General features: G+C 39.6%; 1 protein-coding gene and 1 long non-coding RNA gene across 2 annotated transcripts; one reads left to right on the plus strand and one right to left on the minus strand.

Annotated features, from left to right (window-relative positions):
- The first annotated feature begins 1,849 nt into the window (after positions 1 to 1,849).
- On the plus strand, positions 1,850 to 6,021 carry LOC140852926 (uncharacterized). Its single transcript, XR_012135908.1, has 3 exons — positions 1,850 to 5,369; positions 5,447 to 5,666; positions 5,774 to 6,021. It is a non-coding gene; the product is annotated as an uncharacterized lncRNA (long non-coding RNA).
- A 4,768-nt stretch (positions 6,022 to 10,789) lies between these two features.
- Positions 10,790 to 25,232, minus strand: LOC105055441 (DNA-binding protein RHL1). Its single transcript, XM_010937249.3, has 13 exons — positions 24,500 to 25,232; positions 24,285 to 24,395; positions 19,707 to 19,793; positions 19,391 to 19,620; positions 18,372 to 18,454; positions 17,995 to 18,146; positions 15,687 to 15,726; positions 15,516 to 15,562; positions 15,339 to 15,387; positions 14,993 to 15,027; positions 13,383 to 13,424; positions 11,511 to 11,585; positions 10,790 to 11,322 (listed from the first exon to the last, which is right to left on the minus strand). The coding sequence occupies exons 1-12, from the start codon at positions 24,809 to 24,811 to the stop codon at positions 11,556 to 11,558; spliced, it is 1,218 nt and encodes a 405-aa protein (XP_010935551.1). The 5' UTR covers positions 24,812 to 25,232; the 3' UTR covers positions 10,790 to 11,322; positions 11,511 to 11,555.
- Positions 25,233 to 25,239: the final 7 nt, after the last annotated feature.

A 25,239-nucleotide genomic window follows, 5' to 3' on the forward strand; every position in this document is an offset into this window, starting at 1 on the left:
CTCCAAAGTCCCTCCTGCCCGCCACCCCTCTCCAAGGTACCCCCGGTCGCCACCCCTTTCCACAGTCCACCCCCCCCCCCCGCCCGCCACCACCCTCCACAGTCCTCCCCGGTCGCCAACCCCCTCCAGCCACCACCCCCATCCAATGTTCCCCCCGCCGGCCACCCCCCTCCATGGTACCACCCCGCCGCCACTCCCTCCACGGTTCCCCCCTTCCCCTCCGGCTGCGCCATCCAGACCCCCTCTTCCCCCGTCAGTGCACAGGTAATTTATTTTTTGATGTCATTGTTTAATTTTTTGAATTGTTATAAGTGAAAAAAAATAGTAATTATAAATATTTTTTAAGCATATAAAATTTTATAATATTATAATTTTTTGAATTGTTATAAGTAAAAAAATAAAATTAATAATTTTAATTTTTTTAAGTATGTAAAATTTTATAATATTATAATTTTTTGAATTATTATAAGTGAGAAAACTAAAATTTATAATTAAAAAATTTTGTAAGTATGTAAAATTATATAATATTATAATTTTTTAAAATTTTATAAGTGAAAAAAGTAAAATTAATAGTTATAAAATATTTTTTAAGTACATAAAATTGTATAGTATTATAATTTTTTGAATTGTCATAAGTGAAAAATAAAATTATTAATTATAAATATTTTAAAAGTATGTAAAATTTTATAATATTATAATTTTTTGAATTGTTATAAGTGAAAAAATTAAAATTGATAATTAAAAAATTTTGTAAGTATGTAAAATTTTATAATATTATTTAAGTGAATTATTATTAAAAATTTCATTTTAATTGCTGACTTTGAGCTATGGTTTGCTTTATTTTGCATTTAATTGGTGATTTTATGTAGAGCATGCTAAAATTGTTATATTTGTTATGCATGTAGTGATGGAAAGAAATATCATGGTCTTATGCTACATAAATAATTCTATAATTTATGGACCAAATGGCATTGAATACATTGGTCGTCCTCAAAGGGCAGTTAGAATAACATCTGAAATTAGATTTGAGGAGTTAGAGAATAAATTATGCATACTCTTTCATGTAGACAAAAGCAAGAATAGATTCACAATAATATATAGAAATCCACATGTTGTACAGTCGATATTATTAAAATATGAACCTATTCCGATTACTGGAGATGAGGATATCGAAGTAATTTTTTCAACGGTTAGTTCGCGCCCATGTTTATCGAGTGCAGAGTTGTATTTAGAAGTGCAGCCTATTGAAGCTGAACAGTATGATTATGAAGTAACTGATAGAGATATAAGAATAACTCAGAACATTCAACAGATCAGTCCATCTAGAACAACTCAGGATACTGAGCAGATCGATCTATCTAGAATAGCTCAGGGCACTGACCATGTACCAGAGACTCAAAGTTTCAAACATGCAGAGGATCAATTCCCTGTAGTAGATCCTGAAGTGGTAAGTGTCACTATCAGAGAATCATCAATTTATACACCTGTCGATGATATGGTGCACATAGATAATTGATTATTTAAGGAAGATGACATACAGAGTGGAGATGAGATGGACTTCCATCCTCAGGAAGCTGGCACTTTTACTAATATAGAGTGCGGACCTGTAGAAGAGCACCCAAGTTTAGGGATATTTGAAGCTCCTTTTAGAATATTTAGATCAATTGATTGGACGGCAGCTAATGTATCAATATCTTCTGGATTGGAGGCACGGTGCACCAGCTGGAAAAAAGGTGCCGAATTGTCAAAAGGACTTTATTTTACAAATAAGACGGAACTCCAAACTGCAGTAAAACAGTATCATATTAAGAGACATTATGAATTTAGAGTTGTCGAGTCAGAGCCAAAGCTTTGGGTGGAAAAATATAAAAATAGAGAGTCAGGATATAATTGGATACTCCGAGCTGTTAAGCGATACGATTACTTTGAAATCACAAGGTATATCGGTCCACATACATGTGTTTCGGCTATGCTTTCTCAGGATCATTCTGATCTTGATTTGAATTTTATAGCCAATAAAATTTGGGATATTGTAAAAGAAATGCTCACAATTTCTATTGCCGGTATCGATGCAATTATTAAAAATAGATTCAACTATACGTGCAGTTATAGAAAATTATAGGAGGCAAAGCAAAAGGCAATGGCATTGATATATAGAGACTGGGATAAATCTTATAATGTATTGCCAAAATGGTTGTGTGCTGTACAAAAATTTAATCCTGGCTCTTGGGTGAAGTTCATCAGCACTTCCACCAGTTATCCTCCATTGGCTGCATTTGATCATGCTTTTTGGGCATTTGCACCATCAATTGAAGGCTTCAAACACTGTAGATCGGTTATCAGTATCGATACTACATTTATGTATGAAAAATATCGAGAGAAGCTAATGATTGCAATAGCTGTTGATGGGAATAATCAAATTTTTCTAGTTGCCTTTGCTATAGTGGACGAGGAGTCTACTAATACATGGGGCTGGTTCTTGGCTTGTCATAGATATTGTATTACATCATGTCATGGTATATGTCTTATTTCAGATCAGCATTCAGGTATATTATCGGCTTTACAGAACAAACATCCTGGCTGGCACCCTCTAGATGCACATCATGTTTATTGTTTGCACCACATAGCGAGTAACTTCAATACTCGATTCCGGAACTCCAGACTCAGAGATTTGGTGAAAATAATCGGAATGCAAACACAACTTAGAAAGTTCAATAAATTTTTTATGAAGATTGAAAAGGTGAATTCGGAAGCTATTCAATGGTTGAATGACATTCTTGTGGAGAAATGATCTCGTGCACATAATGATGGTCGAAGATTTGGAATGATGACCACTAATTTATCTAAATATTTTAATGGTGTACTGAAAAATGCATGCTTTCTACCGATAAGTTCATTGGTCTAGCTGATATTTTTTTGACTTGTATCATATTTTGATGGTCGACGTGTCCAGACAGATGAAGCATTAACTAGAGGTGAAAGATTTATTTCATTTGCTACAACTTGTGTGATTGCCAACCAATCAAAAGCAACATCTCATAATGTCACAAAGTTCGATAGTGCAAGTGGAGTATTTCAAGTCCAAACAGCATTCCGTGGACCGTATAACAATAAAGACAACAATACTCAGGTGATGGTAGATTTTAGTAGAATAAATATGTTTAAGTTATTACGTATTCCAAATAAAAATTAGTTTTTTGATCTAATAAGTTAATATGTTTGCAGATAGTATGGTTATCTGAGCGTACATATATATGTCAGAAATGACAATGTTATCATTTACCGTATTCTCATGTGATGGCTGCCTGTGCACATGTGTCAATTAATTTTTGGTGATATGTTGATCGGTGTTACACACTAGAGGAGTATCATCGTATTTACAGCCATCAATTTCAACCCATCCCGCAAGCAGATTATTGAGCGCAACAAACAACTAACATCACCATTATACCACAGAAAGAATGATTGCGACAAAAGGAAAGACCACGATCTTCTAGATTAAGGAATGAAATGGATTGGATGGAAATCGGGAACAGAACTAGGTGCCGAAATTGTGGCGAAGTTGGACATAGCAGACGGACATGTCCGACAACCAGACAATGAACTTTGGTATTCTGACTTGTATTATTACCAGACAAAAATTTTGTGTTATTATCTATTGTAATGTGGTACTACTTTTGTTCTAACTTGTTTCAAATATGTGTTTCTTTGATGGAATATCAAATATGTGTTTATTTGATTCAGTAACAAATATTTCTTTTTACAAATATGTTCTATAGTATTGTACACATAGAGCCAAGGCCGGTAGATCAGACGGTCTTATATGCTCAAACTTCTCATCGGTCTTCCACCATTTGGGATGGACAAGTATGTATTTATATTAAATATATTTAAAGATTCAAAGATCTGAATTAACTTTTTTTCATGTTTACAGAGCATTCTTTTCTTCGATGTCGAAGGTGAGAGCTAGCCTTTACTCGATCGACCCCACTGGACATACGGATAGTTTCGCTTTTGCAGCAGACAGATTTTTACCGGCTTAACCGGGTGGGATTCATCTCGCTAGATTGGCATTTGATCACCGCATTCGTAGAGCGGTGGCATCCAGAAATTCATATATTTCATCTACCACCTAGTGAGTGCACTATCACACTGGAGGACGTCAATATTCAATTGGATGTACCAGTTGATGGTCTTCTAGTGATAGGTAGCACATGTCAGGACTGACGTCAGGTATGCTTTGATTTGCTAGGTGTTGTCCCACCTACTGATAAACTAAAGGGTTGTCGATTGAATCTTGCATGGTTGGGACAACAGTTTTTCGAGCTACCACTGAATGCAGACATTATAGCCATACAGCGTTATGCTAGGACATATATTCTATAGTTGATGGGGGAGTATTTGCATGCAAATAAATCAAATAATATGATGCATATAATGTTTTTGCCACTACTTGTCAATTTTGAGGCTGCAAGACACTATAACTCGGGTAGTGTGGGCTTAGCATGGTTGTATAGAGAGCTTTGTAGGGCAAATAGGATAGATGCACATGATATTGCAGGACCTTTTATTTTACTCCAGGTATGGGCTTGGGATAGGTTTCCATCTATAGCTCCTCGTCGGTCACTTCAGCCTTCTATAAATCCTATTATGGATTTGGCAGGTGGAGATGTATTACCAGCTGGCCGTTTAGCCATGAGGTATATAATTGTATGTGCCATTATAATCCTCAAACTTCAAGTTTTTGAAATACACTTGTATGTACCATTATAATTTCATTATGTAGGTGGAGAGATATTTTTGAGGTGACGAAGATTTCTACCCATGTTTTACTGAGTTATCGGCTTCATTTTGATCGTCTCAGATTTGACCAGGTATAAACATAACTGATTTACATTATTTAGATAATTTCTTGGAACGACTATGTTCATACTACTTATACTTAATTCTGTGGATGAAAAGATCGTATGGCAGCCATATACTCCTCTGGTCCTAGCTGGTCTACCAGATTATTGTTTTAGTGGGCAGCATATATGACGGTGTCGGGTGACACTTCTATATTTCTTTATCGTTGAGTAGCACTATCCAGATAGAGTGATACACCAGTTCGGATTATGACAGACTATTCTGGAGGTTTGTGATATAGATTTCAGACTTTATCATATCGACCTTTGAGGGTGCACCGATCATGACTGGAGAAGAATTCATTAGCAGTGGGTTGCAATCTGGCAGAGTCGGCAGGATTATATTGTAGACGGTCCAGCGGCCAACGGTATGATGGACTATTATGATGACTATATGGAGTGGTATCGTCGCATTATACGTCGATTCATTTGCATTGGTGGAGCGATGATTGACTATCTGATAAGGTTTCATATTTTATCTGTAATTTTCTATGACTAACATATATTTATTTGCCTACTGCTAAGTGTGTTGTTTGTGTCAGAGTGATAGTCTGGCGAGGATTCATCATTTGGCTCGTCCAGACTCGTTAGCTACATCTGGATAGCTCATCTAGGATATTTGTGCTTCAGACCTCCACACCGTTCGACAGCATGCTCGTATCTCCATCGATATCCATGATCATGGCCATGGCACTGTAGAGTCCACTCCTTCACCTTTCATGCAACCCTCATCATCAGGAGCACCTGCATTACATAGAGGAGGTACCAGATAATATTGTTCATCATCATTTTCGATTTCGGATCTTCCATCGTTCAGTTCATATATGCCCTTGTCCGTGTATATGCATGACGATATGATCCAATTTCAGTCCACAGAGGAGATTGCAACACATTTTGAGTATGCAGCGACCAAGTATGACAGACTGAGTGAGGATTCGATGGAGTATCATACAGAGCACAGGAGGGACTGACTCAGGGTTCGGGCAAGCATCATATCGAGGAGCACGATGGTCCGATCGAGGATCCAAACGAGCATCATACTGAAGGATCGAGTGAGGCTCTACCTATGGGTCTCGAGTGCAACCTGAAAGAAAGATGCGAAAACCATCTTGTGGAATATGACGTATATATTTTTATTTTTTCATATTTGTAGGACGTATGGATATAAAAGTTATGGAATATTTTATTATATTACATCAATGAGTGCATTAGATTTTTAAATTAAAATGCTCTTAATAATTTAATAAAAATATTAAAAAATTATTAAAAATTATATTGTGGCACGCAAGTCGTGCCGAATCGATCGACCATCTGAGAAATTCGATCAACCGTTGCAAATCGAGTCGACCGATCGAGTCCGAAATCACAGGTCGGTCGATGATGTGGCATGCAAGTCATACTGAACCGAACTGACTACCTGAGAATTCCAATCGACTGCTGCAAATCGAGCCGACCGATCGAGCTCGAAACCTTAGGCCGATCGACCATGTGGCACGCAAGTTGTGCCAAACCGATCGACTGCCTGAGAATTTCGATCGATCGCTGCAAATCGAGCCGACCGATCGACTCTGGATCTCAGGCTGGTCGATCGCATGGCACGCAAGCCTTGCCGAACCGATCGACCACCTGAGAATTTAGATTGATCGCTACAAACCAAGCCGATCGATCGACTTTGGATCCTCAAGCCGGTCGATCGCGTGGCATGCAAGCTATGCCGGACCGATTGACCGCCTGAGAATTTCGATCGATCGCTGCCCACCGAGCCAACTGATCAACCCCAGAATGTTAGGTCGATCGACCAAAAGACCACTTCCCCTTGCTTGCGGTCAACCGACCTCATGTTCTGAGGTCGACCGATCAGCTCGGTGGGTCGCGATCGATCGAAATTCTCTGGCGGTCGATCGGTCTGGTACAGCTTGCGTGCCATGCGGTCAATCGGCCTGAGGATCCAGAGTCGATCGATCGGCTTGATTTGCAACGATCGATCGAAATTCTTAGGCGATCGATCGGTTCGGCATGGCTTGCGTGCCATGCAGTCGACCGGCCTGAGATCCAGAGTCGACCGTCGGCTCGATTTGCAGTGATCGATTGATTCGACATGGCTTGCAGGGCCACATGGTCGATCGATTAGCTCGGTTTGCAACGGTCGACCAAAATTCACAGACGACTTATGTGCCACAGTTAAATTTTTTGATTTTTTATTAAAATTATAAATTTTTAACCAACTTTCAATATATTTGTTAAATTTTTTTAATTATTCATTAGATACTAATTATTTAATTAACTACTTTGCTGACAAAATCATATCTTAAATTTTACATAATTTTGATCAGGTTACAACATTTGACATCTAAAATGACAGCAACAAAAGAAAGGTACATATGCATACATCAAACCAAAGTATATTTATCTAAACATAAATGAAGAAGATGGCAGATTTTCGGGTGAAACCTCATGTACTGCTACTAATCGCTGAAGTTTAATCATCCGGAGTAAGGTCTTGTTGTGGTGGAGAAAATTGACGATAAAAATACTGTACGAACTGATCAAATCATCCAAAATCCTCATCCAATCGAGCATCCATCTGTGCAAATCTCTCATCCAACTGAGAATCCATATGTGCAAAGCTCTCACTAACAGATATCTCCAATGCATCTATATGAGCAGATAATGCATGCTGATCGAATGACTGCTGATCAGACTGTGTAGCATGTATGGGCTGCTCTCTGTCGGTAGGCTGCCCACCTCCTTCACCGTCATGTTCTTCTTCATCTACTGTAGATGTACGCATCCATACCCCATCATGAAATATATATCTCATGCACCTCAAAGATACATGATTGTAAATATCATTACGTTTAATCTTGACAACTTCATCATCAGTCGTGATGTGGACATCAAATGCTTCGAATATAGCAGTCAGAACAGCTCCATATGATAAGATGGTTTTTGAACTTTGAAAATATTCATTCATATAAAACATCATTAAATAGGGCAAATTAACCCTATCACATGAAAGAACTATTCTGAGGAGATAAACATCTAAATATGATACATGTTCTCTGTGACCTCCTCTGGGTAGAAAATTAAACGTAAAAATATGATGGATTAACATAGTTTCAAGTGGTAATAGATTTGCATCAAGTTTAGCGATCGCACTTATATGGTCATCAAAAATAGTTCTAACACAGGAAGCATAGTCTAATACTAGATGATTCCAAACAGTACTACTATTGAAAAATCTATCGATGGAATATCTAAAATTTGATCTAAAACTTCACAGTCAAATTCAATCAATTATCCTTTAACATACGATGAAATAGAACAAGACTTACTATTAAAACTAAAATTATTAAAAAAATAGTGAACCAGAGTAGGATACGTTGGCTTGTTGAGCATAATCATAGATAGCCAATCTATCCTTTCAAACAAAAATTTAATACAAAAATCACTAAAACTATTTAAATCGACTATTCTACCTCCTACAATTTTTTTTCGAAAAAATTTGATTGAAATTTTTCACTATACTCACTGTCTAGAAATAAGAACTCTTCGTACCTACGAGATGATTGCTTTCCTTTCTCTACTCGAGCCTTCTTTCCTTTCGATAAAACTTCACTTTTTTTTAAAGCCATAATCAGTTTTAAGAAGAGGATCAGAATATATGGACTAATGCAAGAAAATTTCTAAAAATCTCAATAAGGAGTAGGAAGGGTGAGGAGTGGACTTGAAGGGAGGGTGGAGGCATGGATTTAAAGACAATGAATTTGTGGTTTGAACCCACGAATTCAAGTAAAATTTGAATAAATTGTGGGTTCAACCCACGAATTCATGAATGGTTGAAAATTTTGAATGAATTTTGAACCCATGAATTCAGGTGTACTTCTCCAACGGGCGAAAAATTTGAATGAATTTGTTAGTTCAACCCACGAATTCATGAAATTTTTAATGACTTCATGGGTTCACGAATTGATTGAAAATTTCAAATGAATTCATGGGTTGAACCCATAAAATCTTGAATTCGTAGGTTGAACCCACGAAAACTTAAATTCGTGGGTTCAACCCACAAATTTTATTGAAATTATAAAAAAAAATTCGTTGACAATGAATTCGTGGGTTCAACCCATGAATTCATTTGGTTAATTCGTGACTCCAATCCACTAATTTAAATTTCAAAATTCATACAATTAGTCCAGCTGGATCAGAGAATTCGTGGGTTCAACCCACAAATTATCCACGTGTATACATAATTCGTGGGTTGAACCCACGAATTTATCTGATGCCCACCAACGATAGTTTCATAAATACTTTTTCAACCACCATATTTTCAGAATTTTTTATTAAAAATACATTATTTCAAAAAAAAAAATCCCTACAAAATTATCACTATCTTTTTCAAAATGCATATAGAACTGCACAATCTCGTGATGAGAAATCGTGTCCAAACTTGCTCTTAATATATCAAGAAAAAAGGTATAGATGGATCACTCATTTAGGGTCTTGGGAATCGCCTTGCCGTCTTCCTCCCATGTCTTTGATGTTTGTTCAGCTTGTGTGGAATGCTGCATCTTCTGTTCCTCTACTAGTGTTAAGTTGTCGACCGGCTCAGCACCATGTCCACAGACCATATGCATAGACCTCTTCAGGAATGCTGCATGCTTTTCATGGGTAAATCAAGGTTTGCCATCCCACGTTTGCCTCACATGGCAGCAGTCCTCTAAGCCCCCAGAACATTTTCAAGAACCCGTGTGTTCTGCTGTAGGAGGTAAAGCCTGTGCATATCCGTGACCATGTTATCTGTTTAGCCTTTGAACTGAACTTCTTATGGAGCCAAGCCAGTTTCTTGCTAAAGTCAAATTTGTTTATAAACGGAATTTCTAGATACTGTTTGAGTTGAAATCATTTTCTGACCGAGCCAAGCTTAAACTAGCTATCTATCAAGCTGTTCACAAGCTGTTCGTGAAACAATCTGTCATTTGAGACCAATAAGGAAAAGAAGAGTATGATATCCAACGCCAGAGGGCCGCAGAAAGTAGGATTTGCTAGTAGATTTCGTTGGGCACATTATGCAAATACAGCACTTTTTTCAGGACCGGCTTCCATTAGTTTCTCAATAACTACTCAGATCGTGAAACGGCTCCCATCTCGATTCTGATAGCGTCGATATTTGTGAAGGAATCAAAAGAGGGTGAAGAAAGTGAAAGAGGCGGTCGTGCTTGCGGTGACGGCTCCTCGTATGGTGACTGGTGCGATTGCTGCTCCCGTCCACGAGGGACGGCGTTGCCATTATCGCTGCCAAAGCGCTGCAGTACATTATAGGCAGCCTTATCTCATAGTTGGGCACAACCATCATCCTGCTTCGGGACAGGAAATGGATTAAATGAGGTGCTTATCAATATTTGGAGATGGTACATTTCACTAGACATTTACTCGTGAGAATTATAGGCTAATGAGAAGGGCAAATAGGCGTTTTTCCCCTTGAAGAAGTAGAAGTATAAACACAAAGCTACATCCCAGCAGATTAATTTCCTGTTCATGGAATTCACTATTATGAACCTACTTAAGGCAAGAGCAGAATCAATGGGACTGACAAATGAATGTTGGTCCATACCATTATCTGAGCTGAAGAACCAATAATGATGGTTAATATTCCTCCAAAGTGACCTATATCTGGACTGTAAGCCAAGTTAAATACACACTTGTTGTCAATAAATTTTCCAATTAATACTGCCTGTCTCAGAAGATGCCATGGAATTGTGATGCTAAATAAAATTTCACAACGTAAGGCAGCCTACCACATTATCTAGAGCAGCTCATCGACATCCTTGCCGAAATAAACTTACCCCATTCAGCATTCAAGCATTCAGTAATCAAACTGTTGATCATAGAAGAGAAGGATAGGACCGATCTTTTCATTCAAGCACAGCCAATACTATTTGCAAGGACCCACCTTCAGCAGACAATTTTGGAGTCACCACTATATTATTTATTTCCCCAATAATCTTGGATTTGTTGCCTGATCTTTTCATTCCTCACAGGGATGACAACTTAATATATGCAGCTTCCATTGGGGTATACGAAATGCAATAATGCTTCACTAGGGAATCCAAGAAATGCAAAACTCTATCCATAATATGTGAGTAAGAAGCTAAGAAAACTCGATATTCTAGTCTTAGACTTTTCTGAGACAACGCTCATAGGTTGTTAAGCAACTTTAGAGGGCCCACACTCCAAGAGTACCTTTTATCAGATAGATGGCCAACTCTAAGCCAGTTGAGCAAGTATCATCACTTGATTCCAGTTTCCTGGATCTCTGTCAAGATATGTCCTAATGCATGGGATCCTGCTCGACTTTTTTGTTGGTGTTGAATGCTCTATAACATAGACCTTCTCCAGGTTTCTGGGCTTCAAGGCTCACCTAAACATTCAGCAAAAAGATTTCATGAACGATTGCCAAAATGGAGAATTGAACAGAAGGGGAAAAAAATCTTAACCGAATCATAAAGTCATGCAAGGACAGATTGAGCAGTAAATGATAATACTATCTCCTGATTGACAACTTCAGCTACACACCATATTAGTACACAACCAAAGATAGTGTGGCACCTGGAGTAGAGGTTATCAGTATTCTTCCATGTCCATTTCATTGCATTACAGGGCCCAGTCTTCATCACTGTCATCCTGAAACAACAAATTGCCAGAGTTGGAGAGGGCAACGCACAATAAGGTATGAGTACATAGCATGGCACAAAACATAAGAACGAGCTAGACAAAACCAAGGAACAGAAGATGGCCTGGACAATAAAGAGCGGACAGGCATATAGACTATTTGTTTGAAATATCCTTGAACAAGCAAGCCCGATAATTTAAGGTGGAGTGTAAGGTATCCATGAACAAATGATTGTGCATGCTGTTGGTATTTAGATGCCAAGCATCCAGCACAAATCCATAACTTCCGGAAGTGACTGGGACTCGTCCACCTTCTCTAGTGATGAAGATAGATTAATATCAACAGTTAGGGATGTTCAAGCCCTTTCATATCAATATTGGGCTAGTTATGGAGCATAACTCTTAAAAAGATCCAAAGGAACAATCAACATGCTTAGAGGTCACCTCTATCAAACAACATACCAAGAATGATACTGTCAGCAAACAAGGGTAATACAAGTCAATCCTCAGGATGATTTTATGTAATTCTTACATGCAGGACTCATCCACAATCTCCCAAGCCTGAGAGATACTCGGATGTCAGCTCCACAACCAATAGAAAATCTCAAGTTAGCATCAGAAAAAAATAAAATAAAATAAAAAATAAAAATTATATACATGTATCTATACATATACATGTATCTATACATATATATATATATATATATATATATATATATATATATATATATATCAAGTAAGAGCATTTCAACAGGATGTGCAGGTGCACTCGCTCACAATCACTCACACAAACCCATAAAATCCTTAAATAGACAAAGGCAAAACTACAAAAAAGTCTTTTAGCCTGCACATATGCAGAACCAAAAAAAAGGCATCATTACATCATATCCTAGGTAGTTACTCTTTGAGTAACAGCAGATTTACTTTCTCTTTTTTAAACTATAAATGAGGTCGCTAAGAGGTACATGAATAAGGTAAGCAGCCTCTGGATTTATAGATTGAGTCCCCAGAGTGAGGCCATGGGAAATTTAGAGGGGAACAAGACATTGGAACATTCAGTAACATTTTTATTAAGAGGTTAAAAAACCTCAAGGAACTCTTACACTAATAGTTACCTCTGGATTTATAGATTAATCCCCACAGTGAGGCCATAGGAAATTTAGAGGGGAACAAGACATTGGAACATTTAGTAACATTTTTATGAAGAGGTTAAAAAACCTCAAAGAACTCTTACAGTAATAGTGGATAACCAGATAATCCTGTTTCACAAACTATAATGTAGAAGACTCAGGCAGAAGCGTGCAGATTTCAGAATTTAAATGTGATCTGCCTTGTTCTGTTTTATCCAATGATGATGTAATTGTAATAATAGGTTCTGTTTGCTTTGCTGAATATCAGTTTCATGGAATCCAGAGAAGAAAGGAGTATGTTGCAGATAAAGAGCAAAGGAGACCATTCAGCAGGATGGTCAGTTAAAGAAATTTACTATAATGGCATGCAGTGAACTCAAAAGGGTGAAGGGTGACAAAGGATACCAGTGCTGACAACTGTTATTTGTAGATAAACGTTCAACTGCTTGAGAAGTAGAGAGAAATTGAAACAATGACGTTGGTCTTACAGATCAGTGTCATCTACTAATTCAACAGAATTAAGGAATTGCAATCAATTTTAGAGTCACAATGAACTTTAGTTCTTAACATCAGTTATGATGATTGCAGCATGCAGATATGAAGGAGAAGGATAGCATATGTACATGCTGAAAATAATAAAAAGAATTAAAAGAAGGAAAAGATGTTTAGTATGTTAAACCTGGGATTCACTGGAGATTTCTTCTATCTCATCATCTGGTACCTATTATAGAATCAACAATGTTAGGAATAGATAAGATTTAAAATGTCTTATTCAACAAATGGGAAAAAAAATTTAAAAGAAAAAGAAGAAGAATGAGACAGCAGCAACAACCAAATTATCTTGCTTCTTGTGTGGTTCTGAGTTTCTGACTGAAACACACCCATCCAAAGTGTTTGTCATAAACTCCTACCTTCATGTTATAGAATAGTCTGAGATTTCTTTGAACTTTTATTTTTTTCGGGGGGCTGGGGTGGTGGTGTTCATGCAGAGTCAATGAATATGAAGAATCATTTGTTATAAACCCTTAACATCATCTTATAGAATAAACTAAAATTTCTGCGTCTGTTGTTTCACCATGTAGACTTGGGGGGTGTTTGGTTGAGGGGAGTGGGGTCTGGAATCGGAATCGGAATGAGTGACTCCCATTCCAACCGTTTGGTTGGAAGGAGTCCTATTCCGATTCCGATTCCGGTTCCAGGGTGGAATGGGAATGGCTCAATCTATATAGAACTCAATCCCTACGCTTCTCTATGGATTCAATTTTTCATTCCAAATTCTAATTCCGATTCCGATTCCGGTCATGAACCAAACGCTTTGGGAGATTTAGCCATTCCGATTCTGATTCCAAGCCATTCCAATTCTCATTCCCATTCTAATTCCAGTTGCGAACCAAACACCCCCTTGGTGTATTCAGGGAACCTTAAGACGGAGGCATGTGCATTTTGTAACTTTGAACAATCGAAAGAAAATCAGGAATATTGCACTAAAGATTCGGCATGCTACTTGGCACTTACAAATACTGCAGATGTGTAATAGACGAGGGGAAAAAAGAACCGAAATCTGCCACATATTTGTAAACATGACACTTGTTCAAAACTCATCATTGCATTCACTACACAGAATAAGAAGAATGGCTTGGAAGAAATTAGCAAAAAGGTCCTACCTCTACTGAAAATGGAGTCTTAGCTGCTTGTTGTCTAATATTACTAATAATGGATGGATACTTCAACATGAATCCCTGGGTAAAATTCCTTTCAAACAAAATATGCACGGGAAATTACTTGGTGCATGCAATATGCTTTCCATATCGATAATTCAAAAGGCTGCAAAACTGCAATTCTACCAAACAAAAAATTGCACAGTAGAAAGTTTGATAGCAAAGTTTCTGTCAAATGATATAATCACACAATTCTAAACAATCAACTTATTAAAATTTTTATGTCTCCGCATGTAAAAAGAAACTTGAGTATTTGCATTCCATATGAAGTTACTTCGTTTCCATAATTATTCTCGCATTGTGCTGTTCATGAAAAAAGAAAAAAAAACATTATTTGGAAACTTGAACATAAGAAACTGAAAGAACAGATGTTTTTATTGATTTTTCTTTTCAATATACATGAAAATATAAAACTGTGATAACTTAACAGCGAACTGTTAATGAAAACGAAGGAAAAAAAAGGCAAGCAATAGTCATCATCAAGCAATTTCACATATGAGAAAAGATGAACATCATCCAAGGTGGATCAACGAACATTGGTTCATTAAAATTTGATTGTATTCAATAGTACCTTGGACTTCTTCGGCACTCTCACAGTCCCAGTCCCTGCATTTTTGACAATCAGACGGTTACAAAAGCTCAACTTGCTGGACCGCCTAGAATGGAGAGCACCAGACAATTATAACTATTCTAATGTGATTTTGCAACTCAACATTTTCAAAGACTTACAGCACTTACTTTCTCAAAACTGAAAAAGTTGAAAAAAGCATATATTATGCCATTACCATCCGACAAAATGAAATATATAACTTATGCTAAATGACTTGTCCAGCTAATGAATTATGATTTAGCTTGCAACTTATAAAATGTATGATTAATGAACACATGACAGTTATATTATCAAAACAAACACTAACCACTCTTTTTTCTGCCAGATAGAGACGGTTTCTTGGTAGATTGCTTCACCTACAATACAAACAAAATTCCATTTACATGTGTTGTACCTAACCATCAAGATGGTTTGTGGGCCACAGTATCAAGTATCAACCTTGGCCAACAATTGAACATTATCATGCTGATTTTGAGATCCTTACCTGCACTTCTTCAGTTATTTGTTTCCGTTGCCTCTTACCAATAGGACCTGGATAGCAGAAATAGTCATGAAATTAACTTGAAAACAAGTGCACTTCCATTGCATTGAGAAAAAAATGAAGATTCAAGCCTATGTTATAGGAAAAAAGCAGAATTCAATCAGGCAAATAAACCTTCTGGTCCAGCAGAGTCTTCTGCGCTGCGCTTAGATTTCTGGAAAATACAATGCCGCATAAAAAGATCAGGCATAAAATTAGAGAATAAAAAACAAAGCAATAGGCTTCACATCATATCAGATTTAGATAAACCTGAAAGAAGGAAGAAAATTTTTGATCCAAAAATGCAGGATTATTCAATACAAGATACCAAAATGACAAGGCAGAACATTGACTTGAATGGTCCAAGTAATTTTTGATCAAGAAAGCAAAACTAAAGAGGAATGAATTTTAAAATACACAACTGAGTTTGTATGCATACACACACACACACACACACAAACACACACAATGATTAACAGAACTAGGTATCCTAAATAATATATGTTCCAGTATCATTTCAGAAGAAATCTTCAAAAAGAAAGATTAACCAGATAACTCAAGAAATAAAAATTCAAACCAATGAACCCAAAAACAAGCACAATATATCTTGTCAGAATAGGACAAGGTCATATAAACATGAGTATGGCATATGGACATGCACAATGACCAAATGCTGTTAGTACTATCACCTATAATTAAAATATCTCATGTCCATCAAAATCATAATTAACCACAGATGGCAAATTTGCTTGGTAGATGCTGAAACTCAGTAGAGTCAGTCCTTGTGAAGAAGCCTATGAGCTGCTTCATATGCTGGAGATAGAACACTCACGAAGCATTTTAATATAAGCAGCTAATGAAGCGACAAGCAATCACAATATACTTGCCCATGCATGACAAACCAGATTGTTGGTCCTCAAGATGGTGGACCAGTTGCAATATAGTTGTAAGAGAGTAAATGTAACATTCACTGTGGGTAGAAGACTAGGAAGCCAAACAAGTTTACAAAGATTATGTACATGGTTACCCATTTGTCCAAGGGTCCCTAAGCTGTTGAAGCTGCAGGGCATACTTTCATACAAGCGCATGTGACCATGTACACGCCCACATTTGAACAAAAATTTAGATCAACATTGCTTAATATCATACTAGTTGACTGGCTAGCAGTAGTTGTCTAAACTTGCATTCCATATCATGTTATATCAAAAGGAGAAAGAGAAGAAGAGGGAAAAAGTCTTGATACTTCAAATGTATAAGCAAATGCTTTTGCGTAATCTTGTATCGCTTGAATTGTTTAAAAAAAAATAAGTTTGATCGCCTGTATCGGATTGCGGTCTGATGGGAGAAAAGGAAGTTAAGCATTGACATGGGCTCACTCAAGCAAGACAATTTCTGGGAGCCAAGGAGTGTAATGCTGTGTTCTACCAAAGTTCCCAAAAGTTCTGGCATTCCATAGTTTCTAGAACAAAGAATCAAGGCAACATGGAGAAACAGTCTCATTCTCTAGTTACTACATAAAAAAGCAAGTTTTGGATGAATGTACGATATCAAGGGGAATATAATTATATAATATTTTGAAATAACTATATAATATAAATATAACATGAATACAGGATATGTTCCTGATAAATGATGCTCTAATAATATGTATAAACAAATACTGCAATCTGCATATAGTCATCATTAGACGATACATGTAACTTAATATTAACCCACATGGTATTGCTAAATAACAAGTTTTAGGTTGACAGGACTAGGAGTTCAATATCTAGATTTTCGGACATGTCCAATTTAAATCATTTTCAAATTTATGAATTTTATCAAACTAAAAATCTTGAACAAGACATCTCCTTGCCACAATATAGGGATACACAAAAAAGATAAAAGTTGCCTAAATTTGGGATCATATGGTGCAAATATTGAATCAATGAACTCTATCAGCTAGCACATGCACTGCACAAACGAAACTTGAGTCCTATGCTCATGAACTTTTGCTTGTGTGGAAGATACACTACACCTGTATAAGTTTTACCTAACTTCCTGATGATGGGTCAACATGTTGCATTAGTCGCTACAAAATAGAACATGCAGAAGCGAACCTTTTGGAACAAGGGACAACTGCCTTTGCATCAGTCAATACACAGTGCCTCAACCATGAGCTCAAGGTTGCCAATTGAATGCTAATTTAACACATATAACAAGCAAAGGAAGCTACAGGATGGTTGATTATTCTAATGTTCAGAAATGCCAGCTGCATATTGTGTCTAAAGATATCATTGCAACCATTTTAGTACAAATTGCAGTGCAGATATTCCTGGAATGCTAAAGGAATGACCAATTATACATGTCCACAGGTGCAATAGAAACAAAAGAATTATTAGAAAATCTTGAAGGAATGAGGAAAAACCAATCCAGTAATTCTCATGGAGTTGGCGCTACTTACCTTATCCTCTACCCTTTCAAACAAAGTAGACAAAGTAGCTTGAACCAGGGGACCCTTTTTATTTGAGAGATTTTTCTTCAACCTTTTCATTGATGAAGAAGACTCCTCTGTTTTTTGCATCGGATTGATCTTTTTTTCCAAAAAGTCATCCTCTGGAGGAAGAATTGTAGAAGTTACTGGAACAGAATCTTCAGTGTGTGCTCTAACTTAAGGCTATCAACTAGACCATAGAAAAGCAGATATTTTTAATGCACTGAGACATGGAAACAAGGAATTTAAGAAAACCATGCAATACTGAAAAGACAAGGTAAAGAATAATAACAACAATACAAAATGGATATTTCTAACTATGAAGCTTCTAGTTGCATTGTTGATACCGATTTTGATCTTCTCACTCATCATTTCTGGTACCTCAGCATCACTGGCGATGGAATCATCTCCAGAAGATGATTCTGCATAACTGAACAAGGGAAAAGATGGTCTTAGTTTTTCATTGCCGAAGAAAGGTACCAAACACCTGAGAAAATTATCTAGTATGCACAGACAGAAGTGAATGATATGCTGTTGACTTCATCTTCTTGTTTATAAATAAATTTAAAAAAAAAAAGAAAGAAAATATTATAGCTCATGTACAGCAGCCAAATTCTTGTATAGAAACTAAAATAAGAAACATGTCTTCTTGCTATTAATCAGCAAAAACTATAAGGCAGAAAAAAAAGGTGTCTATTAAGTTCATGATATATTAACATAATAATGATAACAAGAAAAGAGTTCTTAAAGATGGAATCAGCTTGAAGTACTTAGCTTCTTCATTTTAATTTAAACAATATTTTGGTATCAACAACGTTTAAGGTGCTTAAACAGGCTCCCTAAAATTAGGACTTACTGTTTTTACCAAGAGAGGGCATAAATTTGAGCTTCCTAGCCCAGCATATTGGTAAAGCTATTGAAAAATATTCACATCAGGTCAGAAGTTTATATCTTTCAAATTGTAAAAAATAAAAATAAAAGTACATTACCCAGTTATGTCCCCAATAATCCGAGGTCTTCTCATGAATGATACAAGAAGCAATATTTGCTCATGGAAAAGAGAATTGCAGTGTATAAACGTTGGACCATACATGCAGTCTTTCATGACAGGAAAAAATTCTGACTATACCAATGGCACAAGCAGCAACATTAATATCATGCAAATGCAGCTGACAGCGATGTGCTTCTGTTGAATGAAGATAATAATGGTTTAAAAAAAGAAAAAGAATCTTATTGATCATCTATAACATTTTGGGCTGATATCAAGAACTTAAGGTGCGAAGCTGCTGACACAACTAAATTAAGTTCTCCTAATCAAGTAAACACCAGCAGAGTATATATAAAATGCAAATCAAGAAATCATTACTTTAATTGTTTCCCTGCAGTTCTTGTTGATTGTCGAACTGGAGTTGCTTCTGCCAGATTCTTTGTGCTTTCTTCAGTTTTGAAATGGGAATCCTCGGGCATGTCACCCTCCATATCAGTGTCAGGGGAAAATGGTTCTACATAATCCTTTCCAGGTATGTTACCTCTCAATGACTCTTCAACTGTTGCACCAGCTCCCCCTTTAAAGTCACAATCTGCAGCATGGTTTCCCTGATATCTCAAAGGTCACAAAGTAAATGTAAAGCTTGATACCATCAATATAAATAAAAAAGGTAAAATAATTAGATAAGATGAACCTCATTAAGGTTTTTGGGGAATTCAAGCTTGAGTTCTTCTGGATTTTCCTCCTTTCGCCCAATCCACCGAGCATCAGAAAACACAATCTGCCAAATATAGATGGTGGTGACAATATAGGATGGACGAAAGAAATGAAAAGGGGTCATCTTCAGAGTAATGTAATTTCATGCTTAGTCTGGTGAACTGAGTATCATGATCCTCCAACATGGTTGCTTTCGTAAAGCACTTAGTGTGGAACTCCAATAACTCAAAAGTTGATAAAGATGCATATTATTATCTCCATATATATGGAAAAGCAGAGATAATAAGATTTCTCCTTTATTTTTCAATTCATTTTCAGGTTTCTATTTTTCATGGCTGCGTGCTTGATTTGTTAGGCAATTTATTCATTTGCTTAAGGAACAATTGATAAACTCAAGCAATAAGGGGGTCAAGCTATGATTATCGACATGGCATGAAAACTGTCCCTAAAGAGTTCATGAGAAAAATGTGACAACTCTTTAGATAGCTCGGTAAGATGGTAACCATAGAACTTTCCTTTTCAGTAAAAACCCAACAACATTACAGCACAAAACCTACAAGCTACTTGTTAGGATTTGACGTCTCGAGATTCAGCCCACATTAAGCCTACAGCGAGGTTCGCGGCGAAAAACGGAATCCAACGAGACCAAGATCGCTCCAAACGGAGCTCGGACGGAGAAGATACGAGCTTTTGAAATCGGCACGAGACCCGAGGCGGTAGAGGACCACCGGCGGCAGGCTGACAGAACGGCGGCGGCGCGCGGCCCAGGCGGGACCAATGCGCGGGACGCGCGACCCAGGCTGGCGTGCGGCCCAGGCACGCGGCCCGGGCGGGCGGGTGGCCCAGCCCGTGCATGGGCCCGCGCATGCGGGCCAGCCCAGGCCCCCTGCCTAGGCCTGTACCCCGGTCCACCATGGACCGGGCGGTCCATGACGGACCGCATGGACTGCGTGGGCGTTTCCCACGCGTTTCTCGCGGTCCACGGCACTATTCCGTGGACCGGAGCACGATCGGAGGGCCCAAGGACGTTCCGATCTTGATCCGACGGTCTGGGATTTGATTTGGGTTGATTAAGGACTCCTAAACCTAATCTAAGTCATGTTTAACCCTTAAAAGGGCCTGTGACGCAGAAGAAAATAGTGGTTTGGTTTTTTCTGCTGTGGACGCCGTACGGAACCGAGGAAGAGAAAGAAGCATGCGTTACTAAGAGAGAAGGAGCAGAAGGCTCCTGGACAGCGGACGCCAGGCACTTCAGGGGTTCAGGGGATCTTCCAAGAGAGAGAGAGCTTTTGAGAGGAGAACTTCTAGAGAGAGAGTTGGATGTACAAGGGTTGAGGATGAGGTCTCCTCTTGTAAAATTTTCCTTTTCATAGTGAAGTTTGCATGTCCCGTGGAGACGAGCCCTTTTGTGGCTGATCCACGTATTTTGATTGCTTTGTTTTGTTTCTTCTTTCTTCCTGCTGCATCGCGTGGTACTGAAAGGATCTTGGGAGGTGGTGTTCTGACCAGACATTCACCCAACAAGTGGTATCAGAGCCAAGTTGCAGCGGTGGTGAGCAAGGCTGAAAATGGAGAAGACAGGAACAATCAAAATGGAGATCAACAAGTTTGATGGTAAGAGCAATTTCTCCTTGTGGCAGGCAAGGGTGAAGGACGTGCTCATCCAACAGAGATTGATCGATGTTCTCTTGTGCGATGAGAAGCCGACCACCATGAAGATGCGGGATTGGAAACGGCTACAGATGCAGGCGGTGAGTACCATCCGCATGTACCTGACGGATGAGATAGTGATCCATGTGCTGAGCGAGACTTCTCCAACGGTGCTGTGGTCGAAGCTCGAGGAGTTGTACATGACGAAGTCTCTCACCAACACTCTTTTCTTCTGGAAGCAGTTCTACCAACTGCGGATGACTGAGGGACAGAGCGTGCAGGAGCATCTCAACCACTTCCAGAAGATCCTCACCGACCTCCTCAGCGTTGGCGAGAATGTTGAGGAGAAGACCAGGGCGCTAGTTTTGCTGGCGTCGCTTCCCCCTTCGTACGAGTCGTTGGTGACTACTCTCCTAGTGGGGAAGAGCACCATCAAGATGGATGAGGTCACCGCGGCGATACTCCAGAACGAGGTTCTCAAGAGGGAGAATCCAGCTTCGAGCTCAAGTGGCGGTAGCTCAACTTTGGTGGCTTCTGGAGGAGCAGGAGGCGGTAGACGGAGCGACAGGAGATCGCAACGAGGGCGGTCCAAGTCCAGGAGGGACTTGAGCAAAACCAGATGTTACCGGTGTGAGGAGTTGGGGCATCTAGTCAAAGCTTGTCCTCAACTCAAAAATCGGACGGTGGCTGCTGTAGCGACGGCCGGCAGCAATTCAGATGGAGATGTCCTGGAGATATCTGACGGGGTATCTACTTCTTTCCAGCAGTGGATATTAGATTCTGCATGTCCCTATCATGTATGTTGCAGAGAGGAGCAGTTTGACTCCCTAGAGAACAGTGAGGACACTGTATATCTGCCGAATGGATCGAGCTGTGTGATCAAAGACATTGGGACGGTCAGCTGGAGGACACATGACGGTGTAGTGAAGAGATTGGGGGAGATCCCATACATATCTGATTTCAGACGGAATCTTATCTCACTTAGCAGACTGGATTCAAGAGGCTACAGGACGGTAGCTGGTGAAGGAATCCTGAGGGTGCTACGCGGCGATAGGATTGTGCTGGAGGAGAAGAAGGGAAGCAGAAGACATTATTACCTGACAGGAAGCCTCGTGCGAGGTGGAGCTTCAGGAGCCAGAGGGAGCTCAGAGCGAGATAAAGCTCCAGGAGGCGGATCGAGCACGAGACAGGAGACTCGAGAGGACGAGAGACGACGTCGCAAGGTAAGATTCTTATTGCCGCAGGATGATACCCCAAGCAGGTCTCAGATCAGGAGGAGCACAGCATACGACGGAGATGGGATCGAGCAGCCTGGCTCGACTCCCATGTTTGTCCATCCATGATCAGCAGGCGATTGTCCCAGGGCATGGGGGCGAGGAGATCCAGAAGCTCTCGGAGTTTGGAGAAGGCCAAATATCGAGTTGAGGTGGAGATTGTTAGGATTTGATATCTCGAGATCCAGTCCACATTGAGCCCACAACGAGGTTCGCGGTGAAAAATGGAGTCCAACGAGATCAAGATCGCCCCAAACGGAGCTTGGACGAAGAAGATACGAACTTTTGAAGTCGGCACGAGATCCGAGGCGGCAGAGGACCGCCGGCGGCCGGCGGCGGGCCAACAGAGTGGCGGCTGTGCAGCCGCAGGCGGCAGCACACGGCCCAGGCGGGCAGGCTGCCCAGCCGGGCGCGCGGCTCGGGCAAGCGCGCGGCCTAGCCCATGCGTGGGCCCGCGCGCAGGCTGGCCCAGACCCAGGCGCCCTACCTAGGCCTGTACCCCGGTCCACCATGGACCGAGCGGTCCATGGCGGACCGCGTAGGCGTTTTCTACGCGTTTCTCACGGTCCACGGCACTATTTCGTGGACCGGAGCGCGATCGGAGGGCCCAAGAACGTTCCGATCTTGATCCGACGGTCTGGGACTTGATTTGGGTTGATTAAGGACTCCGAAACCTAATCTAAGTCATGTTTAACCCTTTTAAAAGGGCTGTGACGCAGAGGAAAATAGTGGTTTGGTTTTTTCTGATGTGGACGCCGTACGGATCCCAGGAAGAGAAAGAAGCGCGCATTGCTGAGAGAGGGGCAGAAGGCTCCTAGACAGCGGACGCCAGGCACTTCAGGAGTTCAGGGAATCTTCCAAGAGAGAGAGAGCTTTTGAAAGGAGAACTTCTAGAGAAAGAAAATTGGGTGTACAAGGGTTGAGGGTGAGATCTCCTCTTGTAAATTTTTTTTTTTCATAGTGAAGTTTGCATGCCCCATGGAGACGAGCTCTTTTGTGGCTGATCCACATATTTTGATTGTTTTGTTTTGTTTCTTTTTTCTTCCTGCTGCATCGTGTGGTACTGAAAAAATCTTGAAAGGTAGTGTCCTGGCCAGACATCCACCCAACACTACTAATCTGCCAACTCCACTAGGTTATCTCTTTTCTTTCTTTTCAGTTTCTATGATTAATCACTTCCAGATCTATATTCAGCATTTAAGCATCTAATTCCCATTTACGATGCTGCATGAATTAAATGAAAGCATCTTTTTCAAGTAAAGAACAGAAGGAAAACCAGGAAAGACTACGAAAATGAGATAAATTCAGCATCTTTATTAAGCATACCAAATATTGTGACAGGAGAATGTAGCAATAAGGTCACCGGATTTGTCCCTAAATAGTTTGAACAAATTTTAAAGGCGGCTGTTAGATCTAGTTTCATAAGGTGACCCTAGAAATACCCTTCTTGAGTTAACTGGCTATTCTACTATATTATTTCGTTCTTGTGAAAAATAATCTACTACCGATCTAAATTCTGCATTTAATTTCCGTCTACAATGCTCCAAGAATAAAATACATGCATCTTTTTTTCAAGTAAAGAAAAAGAAGAAAACCCAAGAAAAGGAAAAGGAATTGCATCAGACACTAACCAAACTGTCGAATGTGTCCTCGCAGACCACACCCTTGGACGATTTCGTGAGCTGGAGAGTCAAATACTTGTTCTTGGGGTACATATGCGTGCCGAACAACTTCATCCGACCCTAAAAAGCCCACTCACATACAAGAAAAATGAGGAACTCAAAACTTCGAACAAACCCTAGGAATCGAGAACAGGATAGAGAAGAAATTACACCGATCGACTGACCTGAGGGAACTCGAGGTAGAGGATGGGGTTCTTGGTGCCGAGGTCGGCGAGCTCGCCGACGCGGCCGCCGGAAAGAGGGGCCAGGAGGCCAGGAAAGGAGAAGAGGTAGCGGCTCTTCCGCTGGCCCCGCTTAACGACGTCGCGGCCCTGGAGCTTGAGGACGGACTTGGAGGGCTCCAGAGGGGCGGAGGGCTTCGAGGGAGCGCGGCGGAGGAGCTTCTTAGAGAACGCGAGGGATCTGAGCCTCTTCTTCTCCTCCGTTTCAGGGTCCGCCGGCCGGAAGCTCTCCTCCTTCTCGCTCTTCTTCCCCATGTCGGCGCCCTCTCAGTCGAGTGGAGTCGGCGGGAGAAAATGCGGAGGAAAAGAGGTATTATAGTGTTGGTAAAATTACCATTTGGATCCTAAATCAAAACTTTTTAATATATTTCATCTATTTTTTTCAGTAATATATTGACGACTATCCACAAATAACCAAAATAACCAACCATTCATGACCTCTGGAGCACCAGTCACCAACTCAAAATCTAAACAAGAACCCCCAAAGTGCCTTTATTTATTTTTTTCATAAATCAAATAAATATAAATACAACCGTAAAAAATCAACAAATAAAATATTTAACAAAGAACCATGCCGTTGAAATCTTATTTCTTTGGAATAACTCCTGGATTACTTGAGTGTTCGTGTGTCAACTGCAATGGTATTCCTTCAACCGTGTTCTCCACAGCAATCTACAAACCTT

Source organism: Elaeis guineensis, chromosome 12 (genome assembly GCF_000442705.2).
Source record: "Elaeis guineensis isolate ETL-2024a chromosome 12, EG11, whole genome shotgun sequence".
Classification (NCBI taxonomy): domain Eukaryota; kingdom Viridiplantae; phylum Streptophyta; class Magnoliopsida; order Arecales; family Arecaceae; genus Elaeis; species Elaeis guineensis.

Coding starts and splice junctions, on each gene's coding strand:
- LOC105055441 (XM_010937249.3), bottom strand. CDS start 24,811: ATGGGGAAGAAGAGCGAGAAGGAGGAGAGCTTCCGGCCGGCGGACCCT. Junction 19,794..24,284: donor AGGACACATTCGACAGTTTG/GTTAGTGTCTGA, acceptor TATATTTGGCAG/ATTGTGTTTTCTGATGCTCG. Junction 15,388..15,515: donor AAATAACTGAAGAAGTGCAG/GTAAGGATCTCA, acceptor TTTGTATTGTAG/GTGAAGCAATCTACCAAGAA.